This window comes from Stegostoma tigrinum, chromosome 5, assembly GCF_030684315.1.
Source record: "Stegostoma tigrinum isolate sSteTig4 chromosome 5, sSteTig4.hap1, whole genome shotgun sequence".
NCBI classification, from domain to species: domain Eukaryota; kingdom Metazoa; phylum Chordata; class Chondrichthyes; order Orectolobiformes; family Stegostomatidae; genus Stegostoma; species Stegostoma tigrinum.
Genome location: NC_081358.1, coordinates 6,800,773 through 6,825,101, shown reverse-complemented (window position 1 = coordinate 6,825,101; position 24,329 = coordinate 6,800,773). Strand labels below are relative to the sequence as shown.

General features: G+C 45.8%; 1 protein-coding gene across 3 annotated transcripts in view; it reads left to right on the top strand.

The window, feature by feature from the left end:
• The window catches only part of stac (SH3 and cysteine rich domain), a 144,866-nt gene that overhangs the window by 56,864 nt on the left and 63,673 nt on the right, over positions 1 to 24,329 (top strand). For all 3 annotated transcript variants that reach the window (XM_048528612.2, XM_048528614.2, XM_048528613.2), the window contains 3 exons: positions 653 to 753; positions 21,642 to 21,723; positions 21,829 to 21,944. In XM_048528612.2, the coding sequence (XP_048384569.1) occupies positions 653 to 753; positions 21,642 to 21,723; positions 21,829 to 21,944 (299 nt within the window). The remainder of the gene's footprint in view (positions 1 to 652; positions 754 to 21,641; positions 21,724 to 21,828; positions 21,945 to 24,329) is intronic.

The window sequence follows — 24,329 nt, the reverse complement described above, 5'->3', positions numbered from 1 at the left end:
TGACCCTAGTGCTCCTTTATGGATTGGATATTAGGAGAACTCATACCAGGTCACATTTAAACATAGGGGCATGACAGTATGAAAAGGTTTCATAGACAATTTCCAATAATTAAGAGGTCTAGAATCTGCCACCATTGGTATGAGATTGAGTCTAGGAAATTTAAGCCAAGGAGTAGAAGAAATATTTCATATTCATAAGTTGAGATATTATGGAATTCACTACCAGAGTTAGTGATTAGAGGAGGAGCGTTGATAATATTTAAGGAAGGGTAGCTAGGGAAAATAGAATGAAGGAATTTGTGTGCAAGACAGGTGAATGTGCTTAGTGCTGTTGCTCACAACACAAGACTAATTGGATCAAACAGACTATCCCTGTTTTATAATTTCTATAATTAATTACAGTGTGGGTTTAAACCACGCATTGGAGGAAACAGAATTTGCTGAACAAAAAAAATCAAAAGCGAATTATAGAAAATGTAGCCGAACATGGTTTCAAGAGTTCAATTGTTATTTATTTGTAGCCATCTGTACTGATGTAGCTTAAGGTTAATTTTTGCCATTAAGTACACTCACTGTTCGTTCAGATCACTTAATTGCTAACTGGATACATGGAAATTATTAATTTAACTTGTGGTGTGTATTTATTTGACAGGCACCAATGCCAAACTTGGGCTGCGTTGCAAGGCTTGTAAGATGAGCATCCATCACAAATGCATTGACGGTGTCGAACAGCAGCGATGCATGGGCAAGCTGGTAAGAACTGCAAAGTATAGGATAGTTACCATAGAAACAGACACAACACCGTACGCTCAAAGATTAATCCCTCAAGGGTTGATTTGTGATTCGCAGTTTTTAAAATCTATAGAGACTGCCCATCACAAAACTAATAAAAATGATTTCACAATCATGTTTATGGTGAGTATTCAAAAGTAAAGCAATAAACTGTAAACTGTTGCTAAATTTACAACATTCTTTCCATAAACCAAATTATACTTTTCACTGTAGCATAGAAAAACTAATATGATCCTCAAAAGAAATTGGCTATATTGCGACAGCAGTACATTTAAAGACTCTGAAATAGAGCAATAGCTAAAGAAGGAAATGTGTAGGTTGCTGGGGGCTAGTCCTAATGGAAGAAATTTCTCCTGAGCGAATGGAACATGATTATCAAAAAGGAATTGAAAAACATATCTGGCTGTTTGACAAAGAGTTAAATTAATGAAGGATAAAGTGGTTCACTGGTTTTCGATTGAAAGTAGACACAGTTGGAGGTTAGGTACTACACTGGGAATCTAAATGCAAATTCTACCCAGCAAAGCTATAAAAACAAGGCTAATGCATGCAGCTGTTCTGGCTTAAATTTGCCATATGACTTTCTTATTTGGAAACTAATTTAATTTAAAATGACACTTTTGACATATCATTTGGATTAACAAACTAAAGCAAACTTAAAAAAAGAGTAATCTGAAAAAAATTTTCCTACTAGAAGACTTGGTAGTGCATACTAGATAACTCTTTTAGTGTTATGCTGTGTGTGGGGCGTCCATGTGTCCGCCCATCCTTCAGAATGAGGACGATTCTTGCTCAGGGCCAAGAACCTGAAAGTGCAGTCCTTTAACACAGGGTGGCTGTTACACTATCTACTGCCACATGTTTCTGGCTTACCAGAAAACGCTCATACTGCCTGCTGTAGGCTCATCAGAAGTATTTATAGATTTAATGATCACCCCTGTTTAGTCAAATGAGGTCTGACTTTAGCGTCATGCAAAACTTCATAAAAGAAGCTGCAAAATTCTTCCCAGATGCCACAGCCATTCAGCAACTGAAAATAGCTAGGACAATAAGCAAACTTGCTGCCTTTCATCAAATAGCACAGAATTCTTTACATCCAGCTGAATAGTACCTTGCTCGATATCTTTGACAGTGTACATCAGACTCTGAATTATGCTCAGACCTTAAATAAAACAGGTGTCATCATTGGTACAAGTTAAGAAGATCTATTGATGTGATCTCAATCAAAAATGTAGGCACCACAATTGACTGACATGCTTCAAAGTTAAAGAAAGGAGACTCAACCAGTGTTCTTTCTCGGCTTTCTACCCAATAAATCCTGTGGAATTTCAGCACAGATTTGTTCAAATCGTTTGCAACTAACTAACTTGCTTGGCATTTTTAATGACGTGACGCAGAACATGTAAGCAGGTGTTGAGGTTGATGTAGTCTGGACAAATTTCCAAAACGCCTCATGAGAGTAGGTTTGCGTGCAAAGCTAGAACTTGTGGAATCTAAGAGACAGTAGAAACATGGTCACAAAATTGACTAAGTGACAAGAAACCGAAGTGCTGTAAGGTCAATGGTTTATAATCGGTTTGTGTCAGAATCTAATTGTCTTGATCTATATTAGTGACCTGGACATGTATGTACAAGCAAAATGTGTGAATGGCACAAAACCTGGAGGTATTGTGAACTTCAGATAATAAAATGTGAGGCTGGATGAACACAGCAGGCCAAGCAGCATCTCAGGAGCACAAAAGCTGACGTTTTGGGCCTAGACCGTTCATCAGAGAGGGGGATGGGGTGAGGGTTCTGGAATAAATAGGGAGAGAAGGGGAGGCGGACCGAAGATGGAGAGAAAAGAAGATAGGTGGAGAGAGTATAGGTGGGGAGGTAGGGAGGGGATAGGTCAGTCCAGGGAAGACGGACAGGTCAAGGAGGTGGGATGAGGTTAGTAGGTAGGAGATGGGGGTGCGGCTTGGGGTGGGAGGAAGGGATGGGTGGGAGGAAGAACAGGTTAAGGAGGCAGAGACAGGTTGGACTGGTTTGGGAATGCAGTGGGTGGAGGGGAAGAGCTGGGCTGGTTGTGTGGTGCAGTGGGTGGAGGGGACGAACTGGGCTGGTTTAGGGATTCGGTGGGGGAAGGGGAGATTTTGAAGCTCGAGAAGTCCACATTGATACCATTAGGCTGCAGGGTTCCCAAGCGGAATATGAGTTGCTGTTCCTGAAACCTTCGGGTGGCATCATTGTGGCACTGCAGGAGGCCCATGGTGGACATGTCATCTAAAGAATGGGAGGGGGAGTTGAAATGGTTTGCAACTGGGAGGTGCAGTTGTTTGTTGCGAACCGAGCGGAGGTGTTCTGCAAAGCGGTCCCCAAGCCTCCGCTTGGTTTCCCCAATGTAGAGGAAGCCACACCGGGTACAGTGGATGCAGTATACCACATTGGCAGATGTGCAGGTGAGCCTCTGCTTAATGTGGAATATCATCTTGGGGCCTGGGGTAGGAGTGAGGGAGGAGGTGTGGGGGCAAGTGTAGCATTTCCTGCGGTTGCAGGGGAAGGTGCCGGGTGTGGTGGGGTTGGAGGGCAGTGTGGAGCGAACAACGGAGTCACGGAGAGAGTGGTCTCTCCGGAAAGCAGACAGGGGTGGGGATGGAAAAATTTCTTGGGTGGTGGGGTCGGATTGTAGATGGCGGAAGTGTCGGAGGATGATGCGTTGTATCCGGAGGTTGTTGGGGTGGTGTGTGAGAACGAGGGGGATCCTCTTGGGGCAGTTGTGGCGGGGGCGGGGTGTGAGGGATGTGTTGCGGGAAATGCGGGAGACGCGGTCAAGGGCGTTCTCGATCACTGTGGGGGGAAAGTTGCGGCCCTTGAAGAACTTGGACATCTGGGATGTGCGGGAGTGGAATGTCTTATCGTGGGAGCAGATGCGGCGGAGGCGGAGGAAGTGGGAATTTGGGATGGAATATTTGCAGGAGGGTGGGTGGGTGGAGGTGTATTCTAGTTAGCTGTGGGAGTCGGTGGGCTTGAAATGGACATCACTTACAAGCTGGTTGCCTGAGATGGAGACTGAGAGATCCAGGAAGGTGAGGGATGTGCTGGAGATGGCCCAGGTGAACTGAAGGTTGGGGTGGAAGGTGTAGGTGAAGTGGATGAACTGTTCGAGCTCCTCTGGGGAGCAAGAGGCGGCGCTGATACAGTCATCAATGTAACAGAGGAAGAGCTGGGGTTTGGGGCCTGTGTAGGTGCGGAAGAGGGACTGTTCCACGTAACCTACAAGTAAGCAAGCATAGCTGGGGCCCATGTGGGTGCCCATGGCCACCCCCTTAGTCTGTAGGAAGTGGGAGGAGTCGAAAGAGAAGTTGTTGAGGGTGAGGACGAGTTCGGCTAGGCGGATGAGGGTGTCGGTGGAGGGGGACTGGTCCGGCCTACGGGACAGGAAGAAGCGGGGGGCCTTGAGGCCATCTGCATTCGGAATGCTGGTGTATAGGGACAGGACGTCCATGGTGAAAATGAGGTGTTGGGGGCCAGGGAATTGGAAGTCCTGGAGGAGGTGGAGGGCGTGGGAGGTGTCACGGACGTAGGTAGGGAGCTCCTGGACCAAAGGGGAGAAAATGGAGTCCAGATAGGTGGAGATGAGTTTGGTGGGGCAGGAGCAGGCTGAGAAGATGGGCCGACCAGGGCAGGCAGGTTTGTGGATTTGGGGAAGGAGATAGAAACGGGCCGATATTGTGAACTTCATTAGGCTGATGGACTGATAATAGATAATGGAAAAAGCTATTGATTTTGGTAGGGAATATGAAGAAAGGAGATATACCTCCTTTAGAAATTGTTCATTTTGTTTTATAAGAGCAGAATAACCTGGGAGTATATGTTCATAGAACATAAAACGTTACAGCACAGTACAGGCCCTTCGGCCCTCGATGTTGTGCCGACCTGTCGTACCGATCTCAAGCCCATCTAACCTACACTATTCCATGTACGTCCATATGCTTATCCAATGACGACTTAAATGTACCTAAAGTTGGCGAATCTACTACCATTGTAGGCAAAACGTTCCATTCCCTTACTACTCTCTGAGTAAAGAAACTACCTCTGACATCTGTCCTATATCTTTCACTCCTCAATTTAAAGCTATGCCCCCTCGTGCTCGCCGTCACCATCCTAGTTCACAAGTCATTGAAAGTGGCAGGACAGTTTGAGATGGTGAGGAATACAGCATACAAGAACCTAAGCTTCTGAAATAGAGTCACAGAATACAAAAGGAACAAAGTTATCACATACCAGTGTAAAACATTTGTTTGATCTCACTTACAATATTGCATACAGTTCTGAGCATCATTCTCTCAAAACAGATCTGAAGGTATTAGAGCAGCTGGTGAGAGGCTTTATTAGAGCAGCACCAAGAGAGAGGTCTTCAAAAAAAGGTGATAGATTGGAGAAACTGAGACTGTTACATAGAACATAACAGCACAGTACAGGCCCTTCGGCCCTCGATGTTGTGCCGACCTGTCATACCGATCTCAAGCCCATCTAACCTACACTATTCCATATGCGTCCATATGCTTATCCAATGACGACTTAAATGTACCTAAAGTTGGCGAATCTACTACCATTGCAGGCAAAGCGTTCCATTCCCTTACTACTCTCTGAGTAAAGAAACTACCTCTGACATCTGTCCTATATCATTCACTCCTCAATTTAAAGCTATGCCCCCTCGTGCTCGCCGTCACCATTCTAGGAAAAAGGCTCTCCCTATCCACCCTATCTAACCCTCTGATTATTTTATGTTTCAATTAGGTCACCTCTCAACCTTCTCTCTAATGAAAACAGCCTCAAGTCCCTCAGCCTTTCCTCGTAAGACCTTCCCTCCATACCAGGCAACATCCTAGTAAATCTCCTCTGCACTCTTTCCAAAGCTTCCACATCCTTCTTATAATGCGGTCACCAGAACTGTATGCAATACTCCAAGTGCAGCTACACCAGAGTTTTGTACAGCTGTAGCATAACCTCTTCGTTCCGGAACTCAATCCCTCTATTAATAAAAGCTAAAACACTGTGTGCCTTCTTAACAGCCCTGTCAACCTGGGTGGCAACTTTCAAGGATCTGTGTACATGGACACCGAGATCTCTCTGCTCATCTACACTAATAAGAATCTTACCATTAGCCTTCCGGTTACTCCTACCAAAGTGCATCACCTCACACTTGTCTGCATTAAACTCCATTTGCCACCTCTCAGCCCAGCTCTGCAGCTTATCTATGTCTCTCTGCAACCTACAGCATCCTTCGTCGCTATCCACAACTCTACCGACCTTAATGTCGTCTGCAAATTTACGAACCCATCCTTCTACGCCCTCATCCAGGTCATTTATAAAAATGACAAACAGCAGTGAACCCAACACCGACCCTTGCGGTACACCACTAGTAACTAGTCTCCAGGATGAACATTTCCCATCAACTACCACCCTCTGTCTTCTTTCAGCAAGCCAATTTCTGATCCAAACTGCTATATCTCCCACAATCCCATTCCTCCGCATTTTGTACAATAGCCTATTGTGGGGAACCTTATCGAACGCCTTGCTGAAATCCATATACACCACATCAACCGCTTTACTCTCATCTACCTGTTTGGTCACCTTCTCAAAGAACTCAATAAGGTTTGTGAGGCACGACCTTCCCTTCACAAAACCATGCTGACTATCCCTAATCAATTTATTCTTTTCCAGATGATTATAAATCCTATCCCTTATAACGTTTTCCAACACTTTACCAACAACTGAGGTAAGGCTCACTGGTCTATAATTACCAGGGTTGTCTCTACTCCCCTTCTTGAACAGGGGAACCACACTTGCTATCCTCCAGTTGTCTGGCACTATTCCTGTAGACAATGACGAGTTAAGTATCAATGCCAAAGGCTTGGATATGCACAAAAGCAGTTTACAACACAGGACTGACCAATGGCAGCCCACTGTTTGGAAACAAGTCCTCACGCAGGACTGACCATATGCAGTCTGCAGACACACAAGAGCGAAAAATCAGTGTACAGGACTAAAAAAAAAACTTGTTCCGCTCAGGAAATGAACTGTTCGCTCTCCAAATATTTCTTTCAAAAAAAAGTAACACTTCACACTTGAACAACTGCTGGCAGTCCACAGAATGAAAACAATCACAACTGAACAAGCAGAGACCTGGGCACTCTCAATCAACAAGAAAATAACAGACTGCTCCATGTACAGAACTGGCCATTCGTCATTCACAGGATAAAATAAATCTTCCCAAACACAGGACTGATATTTTGCAATGAAAAGGAATTTTAGAAACAACAACATTTCATAGAATGTACGCTGCCCATCTACAGTGCACAGGTCATCAATGTCAAAGACTATTCTCCCCCTGCCTGGGTGAATGCAGCTCCAACAATACGCAATGAGCTTGACACTATCCTGCACAAAGCAGCCTTATGTTTGGAATGATATTTACTCACTTCACTCGTAACACACCGTGACAGCAGTGGCTACAATCTACAAGGTTCAGCAGCTGCAGCTTTTCACATGACCACAAACAACCTGGAAGAAAAACAACAGGTGTATGACATGAGCAGTATCCTCCAAGCCATGCTCCTTCCTCCCAGCCCTGTGGCTGTCCGTGCTCCCAAAGGATTGCAGTGGGTCAATCAAGGCAGCTCACAAATAAAAACAGAAGATGGTGGAAAAGCTCAACATGTGAAAAGAAACCAATGTTAACATTGCTCAGAACCACCACCTTCTCCAGGCAATTAGAGATGGGAAGTAAATGTTGGCCAAGCCACTTATGTCCACATCACATGCATGAATGTCTGCCGAAACTCAGATAATTCATGTCCCCCTTCATCCTCTTTGCATTCTCTGCACAGCTCACAATCCCATCTATGGTTTGGCCATCAACAAACAGAGAAACATTAGTTTTGATCTGTACATCCCATTGGTCAAGAGATTATGAATAGCTGGAGCCCAAATGTGAATCCTTCCTCAAATTCACAAAGTACAACCTGCAAATTCACAAATCAACAATTTATTAGCATGTGCTTTTCTGTCTGTTAAACAATTCTGAACACATGCCAGCACATCACTTCCAAGTCCATGTGGTCAAATTTGCTGATTTGCTTCTTCAGTGGGACGCTGTTAAAATGCAGCTGAAAAGTCAAATAAAGTTTCCTCCTACCTCCAATTGTTTGGGGATAGAGATAATAACTCGAAGTTTGAATGTCATTATGGAAAGCGACAAGGATAGTGCAGAAGTGTCTAAATTTGAGGAAAGCCACCTATCATTACACCACTTCTAGAAGATGTAATTGTGATGTTCAAAATTGAGAGTGGGGACAACATAGATAGGAAATAAGAAGGATTTAGAACCAGAAGATACTGACTGATGGAGATTGGCAAAAAGGCTTATTTATGCAGAATGTGGTCAGAATCTGGGGGACACAGCCTGATTATTGTGTGGAAGCAGATTCTGTCAAGGCATTTCAAGTGACTGGATCATTATCTAAAGAGGACATAATTTGCAGATTGTGGGGAAAGGACAGGGGAATGAGGCACTCTTGCAGGGACCTGGCACACTCTAGATTGGTTGAATGGCCTACTGCTGTACTATAATCATTCCAACTTAGGTCAGGACATGGTAAGGCTTAACTATAATGTAAAACCAAAAACTGCGGATGTTGCTGACAGAAATTGTTGATGAAACTCAACAAACCTGACAGCATCGTGGAAAGAAAGCAGAGTTAATATTTTGAGTCCGAAGACTCTTCTTCAGAACTGGTACCAGCTGGGAAGAACTGGTACTTATGCTGAAGATAAAGTTTGTCTTGGGTGGAGGTGAGTGAATAGGCTCAGATGGAACCCAGAGAGAGAGAGAGAGATGTGAAAGGGTTAGGTAGATGAGGGAATTATTGCTAGTAGGCCAGGACAGAAGAGAAGTTGGTTAATTGATAATGAGAGCTTTGTGAATGAGTTGCCTGTCCTGATAGGACCAGGGTGTGTGTGTGAGAGAGGTGGGGGACAGTAATGGGTAAAAAACATGGAAAGACAGAATCAGGATCTAAAGTTATTGAACTTGACGCTGAATCCCAGAGTCTGCAGGGTCCCTGGCAGAACATAGATGCTGTTCCTGAAGCTTGTGCTGAGTTTTGTCAAGTTGAGCAATGCAGCAAGCCTGAGACAGATGTTGGCCAGGGAACACAGTGGTGTGTTGAAGTGGCAAGCGACTGAAAGCTCAGCATTTATTTTTACAGATAGAAAGAACATTGGCATTCTGCAAAGCAGTCACCCCAGTCTGATGAAGGGTCTAGGTCTGAAACATCAGCTTTCCTGCTTCTAAGATGCTCCTTGGCCTGCTGTGTTCATCCAGCTCCACACCTTGTTATCTCGGACTCTCCAGCATCTACAGTTCCTATTATCCCAGTCTGCGTTTCGTCTCTCCCAACGTAGAGGAGACCACTCTGTGAACAGTGAATAAAGTAGACTGGATTGGATGAAGTGCAAGCAAATCACTGCTTCACCTGGAAGGTACGTCTGAGACCCTGGATAGTGAGGAGGGAGGAGGTAAATAGACAGATGTTAGTCCTTCAGCAGTTGCTTGGGAAGGTGCTGTGGGGTGTCGGCAGGTGTTGTGAGTGGAGGAAGAGTGGAACAGGTTATCCCAGATGCAGCAGTCCCTGTGGAATGCTGACGAAGGAGGGGATGATGAAAAGGTGGACATTTCTGAGGAACCCCTGCAGAGTTTTCCATCATCAAAATGGATACAATGGAGATGGAGAAACTGGGAGAATGAGATGTAGTCCTTACAGGAAGCAGGGTGTGAGGATGTACATTCCAGGTAACAGTAGGAGTCATTGGGTTTGTACTGGCTATCAGTAGCCAGCCTATCCCCAGATTTGGAAAAATGCAGATGTCAAGAAAGAGAAGGAGCCCGAGCTGGAAGGTGAAGGTGAAGGTAGGGTGGAAATTGCAAGTGGAATTAGTTTTTCCAAATCTGAATGAGAAAGGGAAGCAGCACTGATGATATAATTGTTGTACTGAAGGAAGGGTTGAGGGTGAGAGCTGGAGTTGGACCAGAACAAGGAATGTTCCACATACCCTACAAACAGACAGGCATAATTGGGGCCCATGCCACACCTTTGACCTGAAAAAAATGAGAGGAGTTAACGGAGAAGTTGTTCAAAGTGAGGATGAGCTTAGCCTGGTGGAGGAGGGATGGGGATGGTCTAGGCCTTCGTTCCAAGAAGAAGCCGAGAACTCTAAGACCATCCTCACTGGGAGATGTACATGTTTGATGAAGAAGAGGTGGCCGGAGTCCATGAACTGGAAATTTTGAAACCTGTGTAAAGTGTCAGAAGAATAATGGATGTAAGTGGGGAGGGACCGTACAAGGAGAGAAACAATCAAGCCAAGGTAGGGTGAAGTAAGTTCTGTGAGGCAGGAACAGGAAGAAACACTGTCTGCCTGCCTGAGCCAGTCCTGTTTATGGATTCTGTGAGAAGGAGGCAGTGAGCTATTTGGGGTTGTGGAACTGTAAGCTGAGAGGCTGTCTTTGGGAGATCCCAAGATCAGATGCAGCTGGTGATAGTCAAGAAATAGTGGCCTAATGATCGCTGGTGAAGTTGTGATTCAGGGGGAGATAGGAAGAGGTGCAATGCAGACAACAGTGTGCCAACAACAACAAAACAACACCTCCCTTGTCTGCAGGCATAATTATAAAGTCAGGATTGATCTGAGTGCATGAAGTGCAGTCAGTTCAGAGAAAGATATCTTCAAATTGGTGAAAAGAGCTGAGAAATTAAAGTAACCAATGTCAACAACAATTCTGAAAGAACAGGTTGAGTGCAGCTACCGCAGAGACTGTTCCATCTGAGATATCCTGCTCCACTCCTTGTCATTCCCAACATCTCCCCAGACCCCCATGGCACCTTCCCATGCAATTGCTGAAGATCTGACACCTACTCATTTATTTCATTCCTCCTCTCTGCCCAAGGGCTCAGACAATACTTCCAGGTGAAGTAGCGATTTGTCTGTACTTTGCTTAATCTAATCTATAGCATTCATTGTTCACAATATGATCTCCTCTATATTGGAGAGAAGAGATGCAGACTGGGGTGACCACTTTGCAGAACACCTCTATCCTGTCCATAAAAATAACCCCAAGCTTCCAATTGCCAGCCACTTCGACATGCCACCGTGTTTCCAACTTAGGCCTACTGCAGTGTTCCGGTAAGCCTTAGCGCAAGCTCAAAGCACATCTGTTTCTTCTGCCCAGGGACCCTGTAGTCTCTAGGACCAATGTTTAAGTTCAATAACTGTAGACGCTGATTCCATCCTTCTATGTTTTTACACATCCCCACAAGCTGATCCTGTTGTGACATGGGTTGCTTTCAGCACAGCCAGCCCACTCTCTCCTACTCTCTATCACTTATTCAACTTCCCTCCTATCTTGCTGTACTATCAGTAATCCCATCATCTGCCTGCTACTTTCACGTCTGTCTCTCTCTCTTTATTTCTCTCTCACACACACTGTCTTTCTGTCCCTTCCTCCCCCTATCTGTGTTCTGTCTCCACTTATCTGCTCACCTCTTCCCCACCCACCACCCTGCCAAATACCTAGTATTCCTAATTACTGACAGTTTTGATGAAGACTCACCAGACTCGAGATGTTAACTCTGCTTTCTCCCCACAGGTGCTACCAGACCTTTTGAGTTTCACCAGTAATTTCAATTTTGATAACTGCAATATATCCAGCTGTCAACAAAGTGCCATCCCTCATTGACAATAATTATGCATTATCAATGTCCAATTAGAGAAGGGAACAAGAAGATATGCAGTGTACCTAGAACCACATGTCTGCAAGGAACCTTTCAGGGGCACAGGAGAAAGAATATTAAAACAATGTAAACAAAGGCATGCCATTCATTTAAAAGCACTGATGCAAGATTGAATTGCATGAGCATTACGTTCTCAGCATTATGTTTCATTGCATTGACATTTAGACTGTGACCATTCAATTTTTAATCAAAATAGCAAAAGTTGTGTTTTGTAAGTGAAAGGCAGCTGGGAAGCGATCAGTCTTGTCACTAAAACAAGATGTCAAATGACCACATTGTACAGAAGTGAGATATTTGCTATCATAATGGTTTGAAATACAAAACCCAGAGGTGACTTCATAAATGTTTCAGTGTTTGATGATAGTCAGACATCATCAGGCCATATTGTATGTAGGAGCCTAATTTCTTGATATAACAAAATGTTTTTGCCTGTCATTTCTACATTTTTCACCCACTGTGTGAATATAGGTAGACATTGCTTGATGTTAGATGTGATGGGAACGCTTTTATTTATCTTTTGTCCAGCTAATTTTAAAGTAAAGTTTACAAAATTTTAGATGTTGGATAATTGCATAATTTTAATTGCTTTATGCTTTCAAGACCCATGCTTGTCATATCTAATCAGCATTGATTATATAACTAAATTAAGATGCTAAATTCTCTATGCTTTTTGAAGTAGAAGTAATACAGTCCTTTTAATCTCTGGAATGAGGGTTTGTAAGGTGAATGGATGGCATTACACGTATTTCAAAAAGCACGGTGGATTTAGTATCTTAATTTTAGTTGTATAATCCATGCTGATTAGGTATGATGTGCATGTGTCTTCAGAATAAAGCAATTATAATTATACAACAATCCAACATTTTCAAGTATTTCTAAGGTGAAAGACAGTATTATTCCCACAATTTTCCACAGACCGGTGCATTTCAAATCTTTTCTCTGTTTGGTGAGGCCTCGAACGGAAAGTTACTTTAGAGGGATATTCGCCTGTTATACTGACTGCTCGCTGTGGGCTTTATTGATATACTGTGTTTGCAATCAGGAATGTTTAGCATTACAAGAGGGGAAAATAACCCCTCTCCACAATTAATACAAAATATAAACAGTGACTTGAAAAATGGATGGGATGAAAGAGAATCTTAGGGCAGTTGCAACACAGAAGGTGGTCGCTTCGCTTACCTTGATGGTAGAAACGGAGTGTGTGCTGCAGATAATGAAAGTGAGGGAAGGAATCATTGCTGTGTCCTGTCCTGGAAATTTTTGCAACCATTTTTTGAGAAGGGCTGCTTTGTGGTCAAAGTGCAGCTGTAGGTCCAAGTACGGGCCTAGGTGATCCGCAGGCGTGGTTAAGGAGGCTGAGCAGCAAAAATGCAAGACCTTTCTATTGTCCTTGGTCTGCTAGATGTTAAACGAGCAGAGATATGAGAGATCAGGGAGCAGTCAAATGTCCCTGCTGATTATATCTGCAGGAAGTGCGCCTGGCTACAGTTTCCCTCAGATCACATGGATCAGTTGGGGTGACAGTTGGCTGCACTGAGGAACATACAGGAGGCAGAGAGTGTGATGGATAGAAGCTTCAGGGATGTGGTCACACACAGGCTCAGTTAGATAGAGGGTGACTGCCAGGAGAGATGGGCAGGTAGTGCAGCAGTCTTCTGTGGCTATTTCTACCCCCCCCACCTCAAACGAGTATACTGTTTTGGATACTGTTGGAGGGAATAGCCTGTCAGGGAAAAATAGCAGGAGCAGCCAGGTCTTTGGCACCACAACTGGTTATGCTGTAAAGCAAGGAATGGCACAGTCCAAGAGAGCAATTGTGATAAGGAACTGGCCTGGTAAGGGACACACACAGGTATTTCTGCGGCCACAAGCGAGACTGTAGGATGGCATGTTGCCTCCTGTTGCAGTAGAGTCTCAATAGCGAGCATGAGCAGCCATTTGTCCACATTGGTACCAGTGACATAGCTAGGAAAATGGATGAGGTCCTGCAGAGTGAATTTCAGGAGTTAGGCTGGAGGCTAAAAAGCAGCACCTCAAAGATAGTAATCTCTGGATTCCTCCCAGTGCCATGTGCTGATGAGAGTAGGAATAGGAGGAAAGGGCAGATGAATGCGTGGCTGAGGACCTGGTGCAGGGGGGCAGGGATTCAGATTGTTGGATCATTGGGATCTCTGATAGAAGTGACCTGATCAAGTGGAAGGGGTTGCATCTGAACTGAACCCCCTGATGGGGGTATTTACTAGAGCTGCTCGAGACGGTTTAAACTAGCCTAGCAGCATGGTGTGACCTTAAGTAATAGTGAGACAAAAGCAAAGGTTGAGGCTAGCACAGAGGTTAGAGAGAGTAAGTTAAGAAGACCAGGCAGACAAGACCGTAGCAGGGAATGAGGGAATACTGATGAATTAAACTGCATTTATTTCAATGCAAGAGGCCTGAGAGGTAAGGCAGATGAACTCAGGACATGTATGGGAACATGGGACTGGGATATCATGCCTATGACAGAAACATTGCTGAGGGCGGGACAGGACTGGCAACTCAATGTTCTGGGGTACAGATGCTATAAGAAAGATAGAAGGAGAGGTAAGAGAGGAGGGGAGTGGTGTTTTTTTGATTAGGGAAGACACTATGGCAGTACTTAGAATATTTTTGAGGGGTTGTCCAGTGAAGCTATGTGGTAGAAACAAGAAATAGTAAGAGGGTCAGTTTTAAAATAGTTCTGGAAGAGGATTGTTGTGGTCCACAAGTTGGAGTTGTAAACTGGAGCAAGGTCAATTTTGATGGTATTAGACAGAAACTTTCAAAAATTACTTTGGGGAGGTTGTTCACAGCTTTGCAGGATGCCCGACATTTGAGAGGCTTTCAAAAGTGAGGTAACAAGAGTTCAAGGTCAACATGTTCCTGCTAGTGTGAAGGGCAGGGCTGGCAGGAGTAGGGAACACTGCATGACTGGAGACATTGAGGCCCTGGTCAAGAAAAAGGAGGAGGCAGATGGCAGGTATAGACAGATCAAGTGGACCAAAGGGGAGAAAATGGAGTCCAGATAGGTGGAGATGAGTTCGGTGGGGCAGGAACAGGCTGAGACAATAGGTCGACCAGGGCAGGCAGGTTTCTGGATATTGGGAAGGAGATAGAAACAGGGCGTGCGGGGTTGGGGAACAATGAGATTGGAGGCTGTGGGTGGGAGGTCCCCTGAGGTGATGAGGTCATGAATGGTGTTGGAGATGATGGTTTGGTGGTCGAGGGTGGGGTCAAGATCAAGGGGGCGGTAGGAGGAGGTGTCAGAGAGTTGGCGTTTGGCCTTGGCGATGTAGAGGTCAGTGCGCCGTACTACCACTGCGCCACCCTTGTCTGCGGGTTTGATGGTGAGGTTGGGGTTGGAGCGGAGGGAGCGGAGGGCAGCCCGTTCTGCAGGGGAGAGGTTGGAGTGGGTGAGAGGGGTGGAGAGGTTGAGGCGGTTAATGTCTCGACGGCAGTTGGAGATGAAGAGGTCGAGGGAGGGTAGGAGGCCTGGGGGTGGTGTCCAGGAGGAGGACTTGTGTTGGAGGTGGGTGAAGGGGTCAGTGGAGGGAGGGTTAGGTTCCCGGTTGAAGAAGTAAGTGTGGAGGCGAAGGCGGCAGAAAAACTGCTCTATGTCCAATCGTGACTGGTATTCGTTGATGTGTGGTTGTAGGGGGACAAAGGTGAGCCCCTTGCTTCGGACTGACCGTTCGTCCTCAGTCAGTGGGAGCTCTGGGAGGAAGGTGAAGATTCGGCAGGGCTCAGTGTGGCTGTCTCCTCTGGGGTTGCTGGCTGTGGAGGTTGTGGGCGGAGCAATGAGGTCGTCAGCCGTGGGCGGGCTTCAGTCGGCGGCGGCTGTGGGCGGGGTTCCGTTGGCGGCGGCCGTGGGTGGGGTTCCATCGGCGCGGCCATGGGCGGGGTGCTGTCGGCCGTGGGCGGGGTGCTGTCAGCCGTGGGCGGGGTTCCGTCGGCCGTGGGCGGGGTTCCGTTGGCGGTCGGAAGAGCGGGGCGGGCGGCAGCAGCAGCGGTAAAGGTGGTGTGTGTGGTGTTATAACTGGAAGTGGAGGCGGTGACTGCAGCAGCGGTTGCGTCCGCGGTCCCGGAAGTGGTGTGCCCGGCGGTGGCAGATGTGACGTCATCGGTGGGGTCACCGGCCGTGTCCTCGTGGTCAATGACGGCGGATGCATGATGGGGGAGGGCCAGGGACAGGCTCGGGATTTGGGAGGTGCAGGAATCCACTTGTGGGTGTCAGGGACCAGTGAGTTTGTTGTACTTACGATTTTTGGTGTCCAGTAAAGCTGAGTAGAACTGGGTGTTCAGTCTTTGGCCCAGGAACTCCCTACCTACGTCTGTGACACCACCCACGCCCTCCACCTCCTCCAGAACTTCCAATTCCCTGGCCCCCAACACCTCATTTTCACCATGGACGTCCAGTCCCTATACACCTGCATTCCGCATGCAGATGGCCTCAAGGCCCTCCGCTTCTTCCTGTCCCGCAGGCCCGACCAAGCCCCCTCCACTGACGCACTCATCCACCTAGCCGAACTCGTCCTCACCCTCAACAACTTCTCTTTCGATTCCTCCCACTTCCTACAGACAAAGGGGGTGGCCATGGGCACCCATATGGGCCCCAGCTATGCCTGCCTCTTTGTAGGTTACGTGGAACAGTCCCTCTTCCGCACCTACACAGGCCCCAAACCCCACCTCTTCCTCCGTTACATTGATGACTGTATCGGCGCCGCCTCTTGCTCCCAAGAGGAGCTCGAACAGTTCATCCACTTCACCAACACCTTCCACCCCAACCTTAAGCTCACCTGGGCCATCTCCCACACATCCCTCACCTTCCTGGACCTCTCAGTCTCCGTCTCAGGCAACCAGCTGGTAACTGATGTCCATTTCAAGCCCACTGACTCCCACAACTACCTAGAATACACCTCCTCCCACCCACCCTCCTGCACAAATTCCATCCCCTATTCCCAATTCCTCCGCCTCCGCCGCATCTGCTCCCAGGATGAGGCATTCCACTCCCGCACATCCCAGATGGCCAAGTTCTTCAAGGACCGCAACTTTACCCCCACAGTGGTCGAGAACGCCCTTGACCGCGTCTCCCGCATTTCCCGCAACACATCCCTCACACCCCGCCCCCGCCACAACCGCCCCAAGAGGATACCCCTCGTTCTCTCACACCACCCCACCAACCTCCGGACACAACGCATCATCCTCCGACACTTCTGCCATCTACAATCCGACCCCACCACCCAAGACATTTTTCCATCCCCACCCTTGTCTGCTTTCCGGAGAGACCACTCTCTCAGTGACTCCCTTGTTCGCTCCACACTGCCCTCCAACCCCACCACACCCGGCACCTTCCCCTGCAACGGCAGGAAGCGCTACATTTGCCCCCATACCTCCTCCCTCACCCCTATCCCAGGCCCCAAGATGACTTTCCATATCAAGCAGAGGTTCACCTGCACATCTGCCAATGTGGTATACTGTATCCATTGTACCCGGTGTACCTTCCTCTACATTGGGGAAACCAAGCGGAGGCTTGGGGACCGCTTTGCAGAACACCTCCGCTTGGTACGCAATAAACAACTGCACCTCCCAGTCGCGAACCATTTCAACTCCCCCCTCCCATTCTTTAGATGACATGTCCATCATGGGCCTCCTGCAGTGCCACAGTGATGCCACCCGAAGGTTGCAGGAACAGCAACTCATACTCGGCTTGGCGACCCTGCAGCCCAATGGTATCAATGTGGACTTCACCAGCTTCAAAATCTCCCCTTCCCCCACTGCATCCCAAAACCAGCCCAGTTCGGCCCCTCCCCCCACTGCATTACACAGCCAGCCTAGCTCTTCCCCTCACCCCACTGCACCCCAAAACCAGCCCAGCCTGTCTCTGCCTCCCTAACCTGTTCTTCCTCTCACCCATCCCTTCCTCCCACCTCAAGCCGCACCTCCATTTCCTACCACTCACCTCATCCCACCTCCTTGACCTGTCCGTCTTCCCTGGACTGACCTATCCCCTCCTTACCTCCCCACCTATACTCTCCTCTCCACCTATCCTCTTTTCTCTCCATCTTCGGTCCGCCGCCCCCTCTCTCCCTATTTATTGCAGAACCCTCTCTCCATCCCCCTCTCTGATGAAGGGTCTAGGCCCGAAACGTCAGCTTTTGTGCTCCTGAGATGCTGCTTGGCCTGCTGTGTTCATCCAGCTTCACACTTTATTATCTTGGATATGAAATTGGCTTGACGGTGGGAGACAGAGGGTGATGGTAGAGGATTGTTGTTCAGACTGGTGGCCTATGACTACAGGTGTACCACAAGGATCAGTGCTGGGTTCACTGTTACTAGTAATTTATATAAACAATTTGGATGAGAACATAGGCATTGTTAGTATGTTTATGGATGACACCAAAATTGGTGGTGTAGCGGACAACAAAGAAGATTAGCTAAGAGTACAACAGGATCTTGACCAACTGGACCAGTGGGCTGAGGAATGCCAGATGGAGTTTAATTCATATATATGCAAGGTGTTGCATTTTGGTAATACAAACCAGGGCAGGACTTACACAGTTAATGGTAGGGCCCTGAGGAGTGTTGTCAAACAGAGAGACCTAGGGGTGCAGGTACGTAGTTCCTTGAAGGTGCACCACAGGTATACAGGGTAGTAAAGAAGGCATTTGGTACGTTTGTCTTCATCAGTCAGAGCATTGAGTGCAGGAGTTGGGACGTCATATTATGGCTGTGCAAACATTGGTACGGCCACATTTGGAGTACATTTGCTCCTCTGATGCTGCCTGGCCTGCTGTGTTCATCCAGCTCCACACCTTGTTATCTTTGTTCAAATTCACTGTCTTTTTCCAACAGCCCTGCAAATATTTCTCTTCAGACCATTTTAGAAGGACACAATTGAATCAGTTTCCAACGCACTTTCAGACAGTGAATTCCAGGATATCAATCACTTGTGGTATTAAAAAAAAGGATTTTTCTAGTTCCCTTTTGTTTGTTTGTTATTCACTTTAAATCTGGTTCTCGACACATAAACCAATGGGAACAGTTTCCCCCTATTGACTCTGTCTTCATGATTTTGAAAACTTCCATTGAGTCTTCTGTTCAAAATGGATCACCGCAGCTTCTCCAATCTATCTTCGTAACTGAAGTCCCTCAGCTCTGGATTATTAATGCACTTTGAGTTCTTAATTCCTATTATCTGAATTCCTAAACAAAACAAACGTGAGCATCTAGTCTCCCCAGAACGTTAAATGCCTTAAATATGATTCATGTACAGTTCAGGAGAAAAGGAAATAAGTATGCATCTAAATGCATGCTTAACATTCATAAGATGTAGCAAACTGTTTCACAGTCAACAGATTTAACAAGGTGTAGAGCTGGACGAACACAGCAGGCCAAGCAGCATCAGAGGAGCAGGAAAGCTGATGTTTCAGGCTGACTACTTTGGAAATGTAATCAGACATGCAACTGAACACAACGGCAGATTTAATTTAAGTAAGTTCCACAAACTGTGTACTGAGAATAATGACCAGTTTTTCTGTTGGTTTTTTTGTGTGATGTTTGAAGAATAAATCCTGGCCAGTAAGCTATAGGAATCTCTTGCTTTTCAACAATTACCACAGATTTCTGCACATCCCAATGAGCGGGTGAACAGTATGTTGGTCTAACACTTTGATTGAAAGGTGACATTATCACAATTCTAACTCTGTACTGAACTGAGGCTAAAATCCAGCTTTCAGATATAATAGGCCATGTGACTGCCAAAAGTACCTATTGGCCCCTGTTTTTAAACATTACGATTACTTCTGTCATTGCTAAGAATGTTAGCATTTCATAGAACATAGAACATTACAGCACAGTACAGGCCCTTCGGCCCTCGATGTTGTGCCAACCTGTCATACCGATCTCAAGCCCATCTAACCTACACTATTCCATGTATGTCCATATGCTTATCCGATGACGACTTAAATGTACCTAAAGGTGGCAAATCTACTACTGTTGCAGGCAAAGCGTTCCATTCCCTTACTACTCTCTGAGTAAAGAAACTACCTCTGACATCTGTCCTATATCTTTCACCTCTCAATTTAAAGCTATGCCCCCTCATGCTCGCCGTCACCATCCTAGGAAAAAGGCTCTCCCTATACACCCTATCTAACCCTCTGATTATTTTATATGTTTCAATTAAGTCACCTCTCAACCTTCTTCTCTCTAATGAAAACAGCCTCAAGTCCCTCATCCTTTCCTCGTTAGACATTCTGTCCATATTAGGCAACATCCTAGTAAATCTCCTCTGCACCCTTTCCAAAGCTTCCACATCCTTCTGCCCTGTACTTTGCATTCTGATTACTCCTACCAAAGTGCATCACCTCACACTTGTCTGCATTAAACTCCAGTTGCCACCTCTCAGCCCAGCTCTGCAGCTTATCTATGTCTCTCTGCAACCTACAGCATCCTTTGTCACTATCCACAACTCCACCGACCTTAGTGTCGTCTGCAAATTTACTAACCCATCCTTCTACACCCTCATCCAGGTCATTTATAAAAATGACAAACAGCAGTGAACCCAACACCGACCCTTGCGGTACACCACTAGTAACTGGTCTCCAGGATGAACATTTCCCATCAACCACCACCCTCTGTCTTCTTTCAGCAAGCCAATTTCTGATCCAAACTGCTATATCTCCCACAATTCCATTCCTCCGCATTTTGTACAATAGCCTATTGTGGGGAACCTTATCGAACGCCTTGCTGAAATCCATATACACCACATCAACCGGTTTACTCTCATCTACCTGTTTGGTCACCTTCTCGAAGAACTCAATAAGGTTTGTGAGGCACGACCTTCCCTTCACAAAACCGTGCTGACTATTCCTAATCAATTTATTCTTTTCTAGATGATTATAAATCCTATCCCTTGTAACGTTTTCCAACACTTTACCAACAACTGAGGTAAGGCTCACTGGTCTATAATTACCAGGGTTGTCTCTACTCCCCTTCTTGAACAGGGGAACCTATCCAATGTTTCCCTGAGAAACATTGCAGAATTTTTTTTTTGGATTTATTATGTTTGACTGGCTTGCTAAGCTATGTCAGAGGGCAAAAATGAATCACCTCGTGATAATGGGAACCATTTTAACTCCCCCTCCCACTCCTCAGACGACATGTCCATCATGGGCCTCCTGCCAAAATGATGCCACCCGAAGGTTGCAGGAACAGCAACTCCTATTCCGCTTGGGAACCCTGCAGCCCAATGGTATCAATGTGGACTTCACCAGCTTCAAAATCTCCCTTTCCCATACTGCATCCCAAAACCAGCCCAGCTCGTCTCGTCCCCTCCCCCCACTGCATCCCAAAACCAGCCCAGCCTGTCTCTGCCTCCCTAACCTGTTCTTCCTCTCACCCATCCCTTCCTCCCACCTCAAGCCACACCTCCATTTCCTACCCACCACCTCATCCCACCTCCTTGACCTGTCCATCTTCCCTGGACTGACCTATCCCCTCCCTACCTCCCCACCTATACTCTCCTTTCCACCTATCTTCTTTTCTCTCCATCTTCGGTCCTCCTCCTCCCTCTCTCCCTATTTATTCCAGTTCCCTCTCCCCATTTCCCTCTCTGATGAAGGGTCTAGTCCCGAAACTTCGGTTTTTGTGCTCCTGAGATGCTGCTTGGCCTGCTGTGTTCATCCAGCTCCACACTTTGTTATCAATGAATCACCTTGTGTTGGTTTTGAAGCTTTCTGGTCACTTAAATGCCTATCCACAGGTTTCCAACAGTACTTTATTGATTAAACTTGCTACGAATCTTTGCAAATTGTTGAATGACTTGTCCTGTTGGGACTTGGTGAGGGTGTGAATGCAAAAAAAAAACACGTGCATCGATTTTCATAACCTCAGGATATCTGCAATGAAATGATGGCCTGAATGGTGAACTTCTGTAGGATAATTCTATGCATCATCCGCCACTAATTACTGCTCATATGCTTATTCTTTTATTGATAGCCAAAGGGGTTCCGTCGTTACTATAGCTCTCCGTTATTAATCCATGAGCAATATGGGTGCATCAAAGAGGTGATGCCTATCGGTAAGTACCATTCTTCCTCGAATTAAGGCCAGGGTGTCTGTTGTGATTTTGTGAGACTGATAACCTTCAGCTCCCTTGTCACTTTCGGTTTGTTTTCTTTTCCAGCTTGTGGCAGTAAAATAGACCCAGTGTATGAAGCCCTTCGGTTTGGAACTTCCCTGGCTCAAAGACCCAAGAAGTCAGGCTCTGGCAGTGCATCAGACTCCCCTCAGCGTAACTCTGTAAGTAATCCTTTTCAGCCCCCATGTACCTTCGCTAACTCCAGTTGACTCAGTCCTCCCTTTTCATATGCTATCTAGGCTAAAAATAGATCCATATTCCTGCTTATAATTTCCCCGTTAATGGTAGAACTGATACAGTTGCAAAAAAAGGGATGATTTTTGAAATGCATTTGCCTGGCAGAGCATTTTGCTCCGCAGTCATTAAACTATCCTGATACATAGTTAGCCGTTAAGGTTCTCTGTCAGGAACTCCGATCTAGAAAGCGCGTAATCTTAAGTTTTCTTTTTAATTTAATATTTTCACTGCAACATTGCCCTGGCCAAATTGTATTATACAGCTCATATTTGCTTATGGTGGTAGAATAAAGAAGGCTGTGGATGTAGCATCATGGAGGTAGTACAAACAGGATTGCTCAAATTAGCCGGGCAGTAACAACTGAAATTTAGTACAAATATATAACACATTGGTTAAGAAAGACACCCAGTGATTGAAAATGATTCATGGTTTTGGAATCAAACCCTCACCAAGTCCCATTTTGGAATCAAGAATGCAACACAGAAGGGGACCATTCAGCCCTTGATGCCTTTTCCAGCTCTCTGCAGGGCCAACATAGCCTTATCCAATACCTCCACCACCCAATCAGTCTCTGCAATCTGAAACCTGGCCAGATGCTGCACAAAAATGTATCTTCTCACGCTGCCTTTTGCGTTTTTCAGCCGTTCACCTTATTTCAGTGTCCACTGATTCTCAACCCCTCTGCCCTTGGGCACAAGTTTCTCACAATCTACTCTGTCTAGATCTCTCATGATTTGAATATATCTTACCAAAACTCCCTCCCTTCTTTTAAGGAGATGAGCTTGTCTTCTTCAATTTAACCATGTAACCTGTTTACCAGTCTTGGTGTAAGCATGGGCAAAACTACTGAAGTCAGGACATCAGTTTGAATCAATATGGTATCGAGAAGCCCTGGCAAAACATCAGTTAATAATTATCAGGGCAAAGCTGCTGATTGGAATCATACTTAATATGCAGGAAGCTGATTGTAGGAGGTGAAATCATCTCATTCCCAGGACATTGCTGCAGAAGTTTTTCAGGGTAGTGTCCTAGGCCTAACCAACATCAGATAATTTATCCATGACCTCTTCATCATTCAGCCAAATGTAGGCATGTATGCTGCTTAATACAGAGTGTTCAGTGCCATTCAAAACTTCTCCTCCTATTGAATGTGGAAGTATTGCGTTGTGTAGGGCCTCACTAAGACCTAACATGTAGAATTGTGTACAGTTTTGGTCAGTATAGGTATTTTTAAATAGTGTGTTCAGACATGTTTCGGTACGCATGTGGAGCAGGTGGGACTTGAACCCAGACCTTCTGGTTCTAAGGTAGGATCACTAAACCACAAATGGCCCTTCCTAAGGAAGGATATACTTGTTGCAGAGGGATTGTACAGAGGTCCACCAGATCAATCTCTGGATGGCTGATTTTCTATTAAAGGAGAGATCAAGTTAACTATATCTTTAGTGTTTCAAAATGTGGGAAGTGATTTAACTGAAACTTACAGAACCTGATGGGAAAGATTTATATAAAATATTTCTGTGGGTGGTCAGTCTGAAATCAGGGATCATAATCTCGGGATAAGGGGCAGCTTATTTAATACTGAGAGGAGGAGGCATTTCTTTACTCAGAGGGTGATGAGTCTTTGAAATTCTGGACTTCAAAGTCTGTCATTGAGCATGTTCAAGACAGAAATCAATTGATAGATGGAAATACATCACTGTTTCTTCAAAATTGCTGATCAAAATCCAGGAACTCCATCCCTAATGGCACAGTACACAGACTGGAATCGTTCAAGAAGGCATCTCATTGCCACCTTATCAAATGCAACTAAGGATGGGCAATAAATGCTGGTCTAGCCAGTGATGCACCCATCCCATGATTTAAATACAAAAAGATTTCTAGAGGCTAATGACATCAGGGGATACACACAATGTTGGAAAGTAGTATTGAGGGAGATATTCTACCATGATCTACGTAAATGGTGAAGGAGGCTCGAGTGGCTGAACAGCCTATTCCTGTACTCAGGTTTCTAACAAACATTATGTGACTAGCAAAGTAAGGCCTGATGTATTTGTACAAAATGCCTATTGATTAACTGCATTATCTATTCAATCATTTGATCAGTCTTTCCTTTACTCTGGTTACCTGTTCATTACAAGTCATTTGGAGTGGCGCAGTCGCTCAGTGGTTAGCACTGCTGAATCACAGCACCAGGAGCCCGGGTTCAATTCCAGCCTTAGGCAACTGACCATTTGGAGCTTGCATATTATCCCTGTATCTGCGTGGGTTTCCTCCCATAGTCCAAAGGTTAGATGGATTGGCCATGC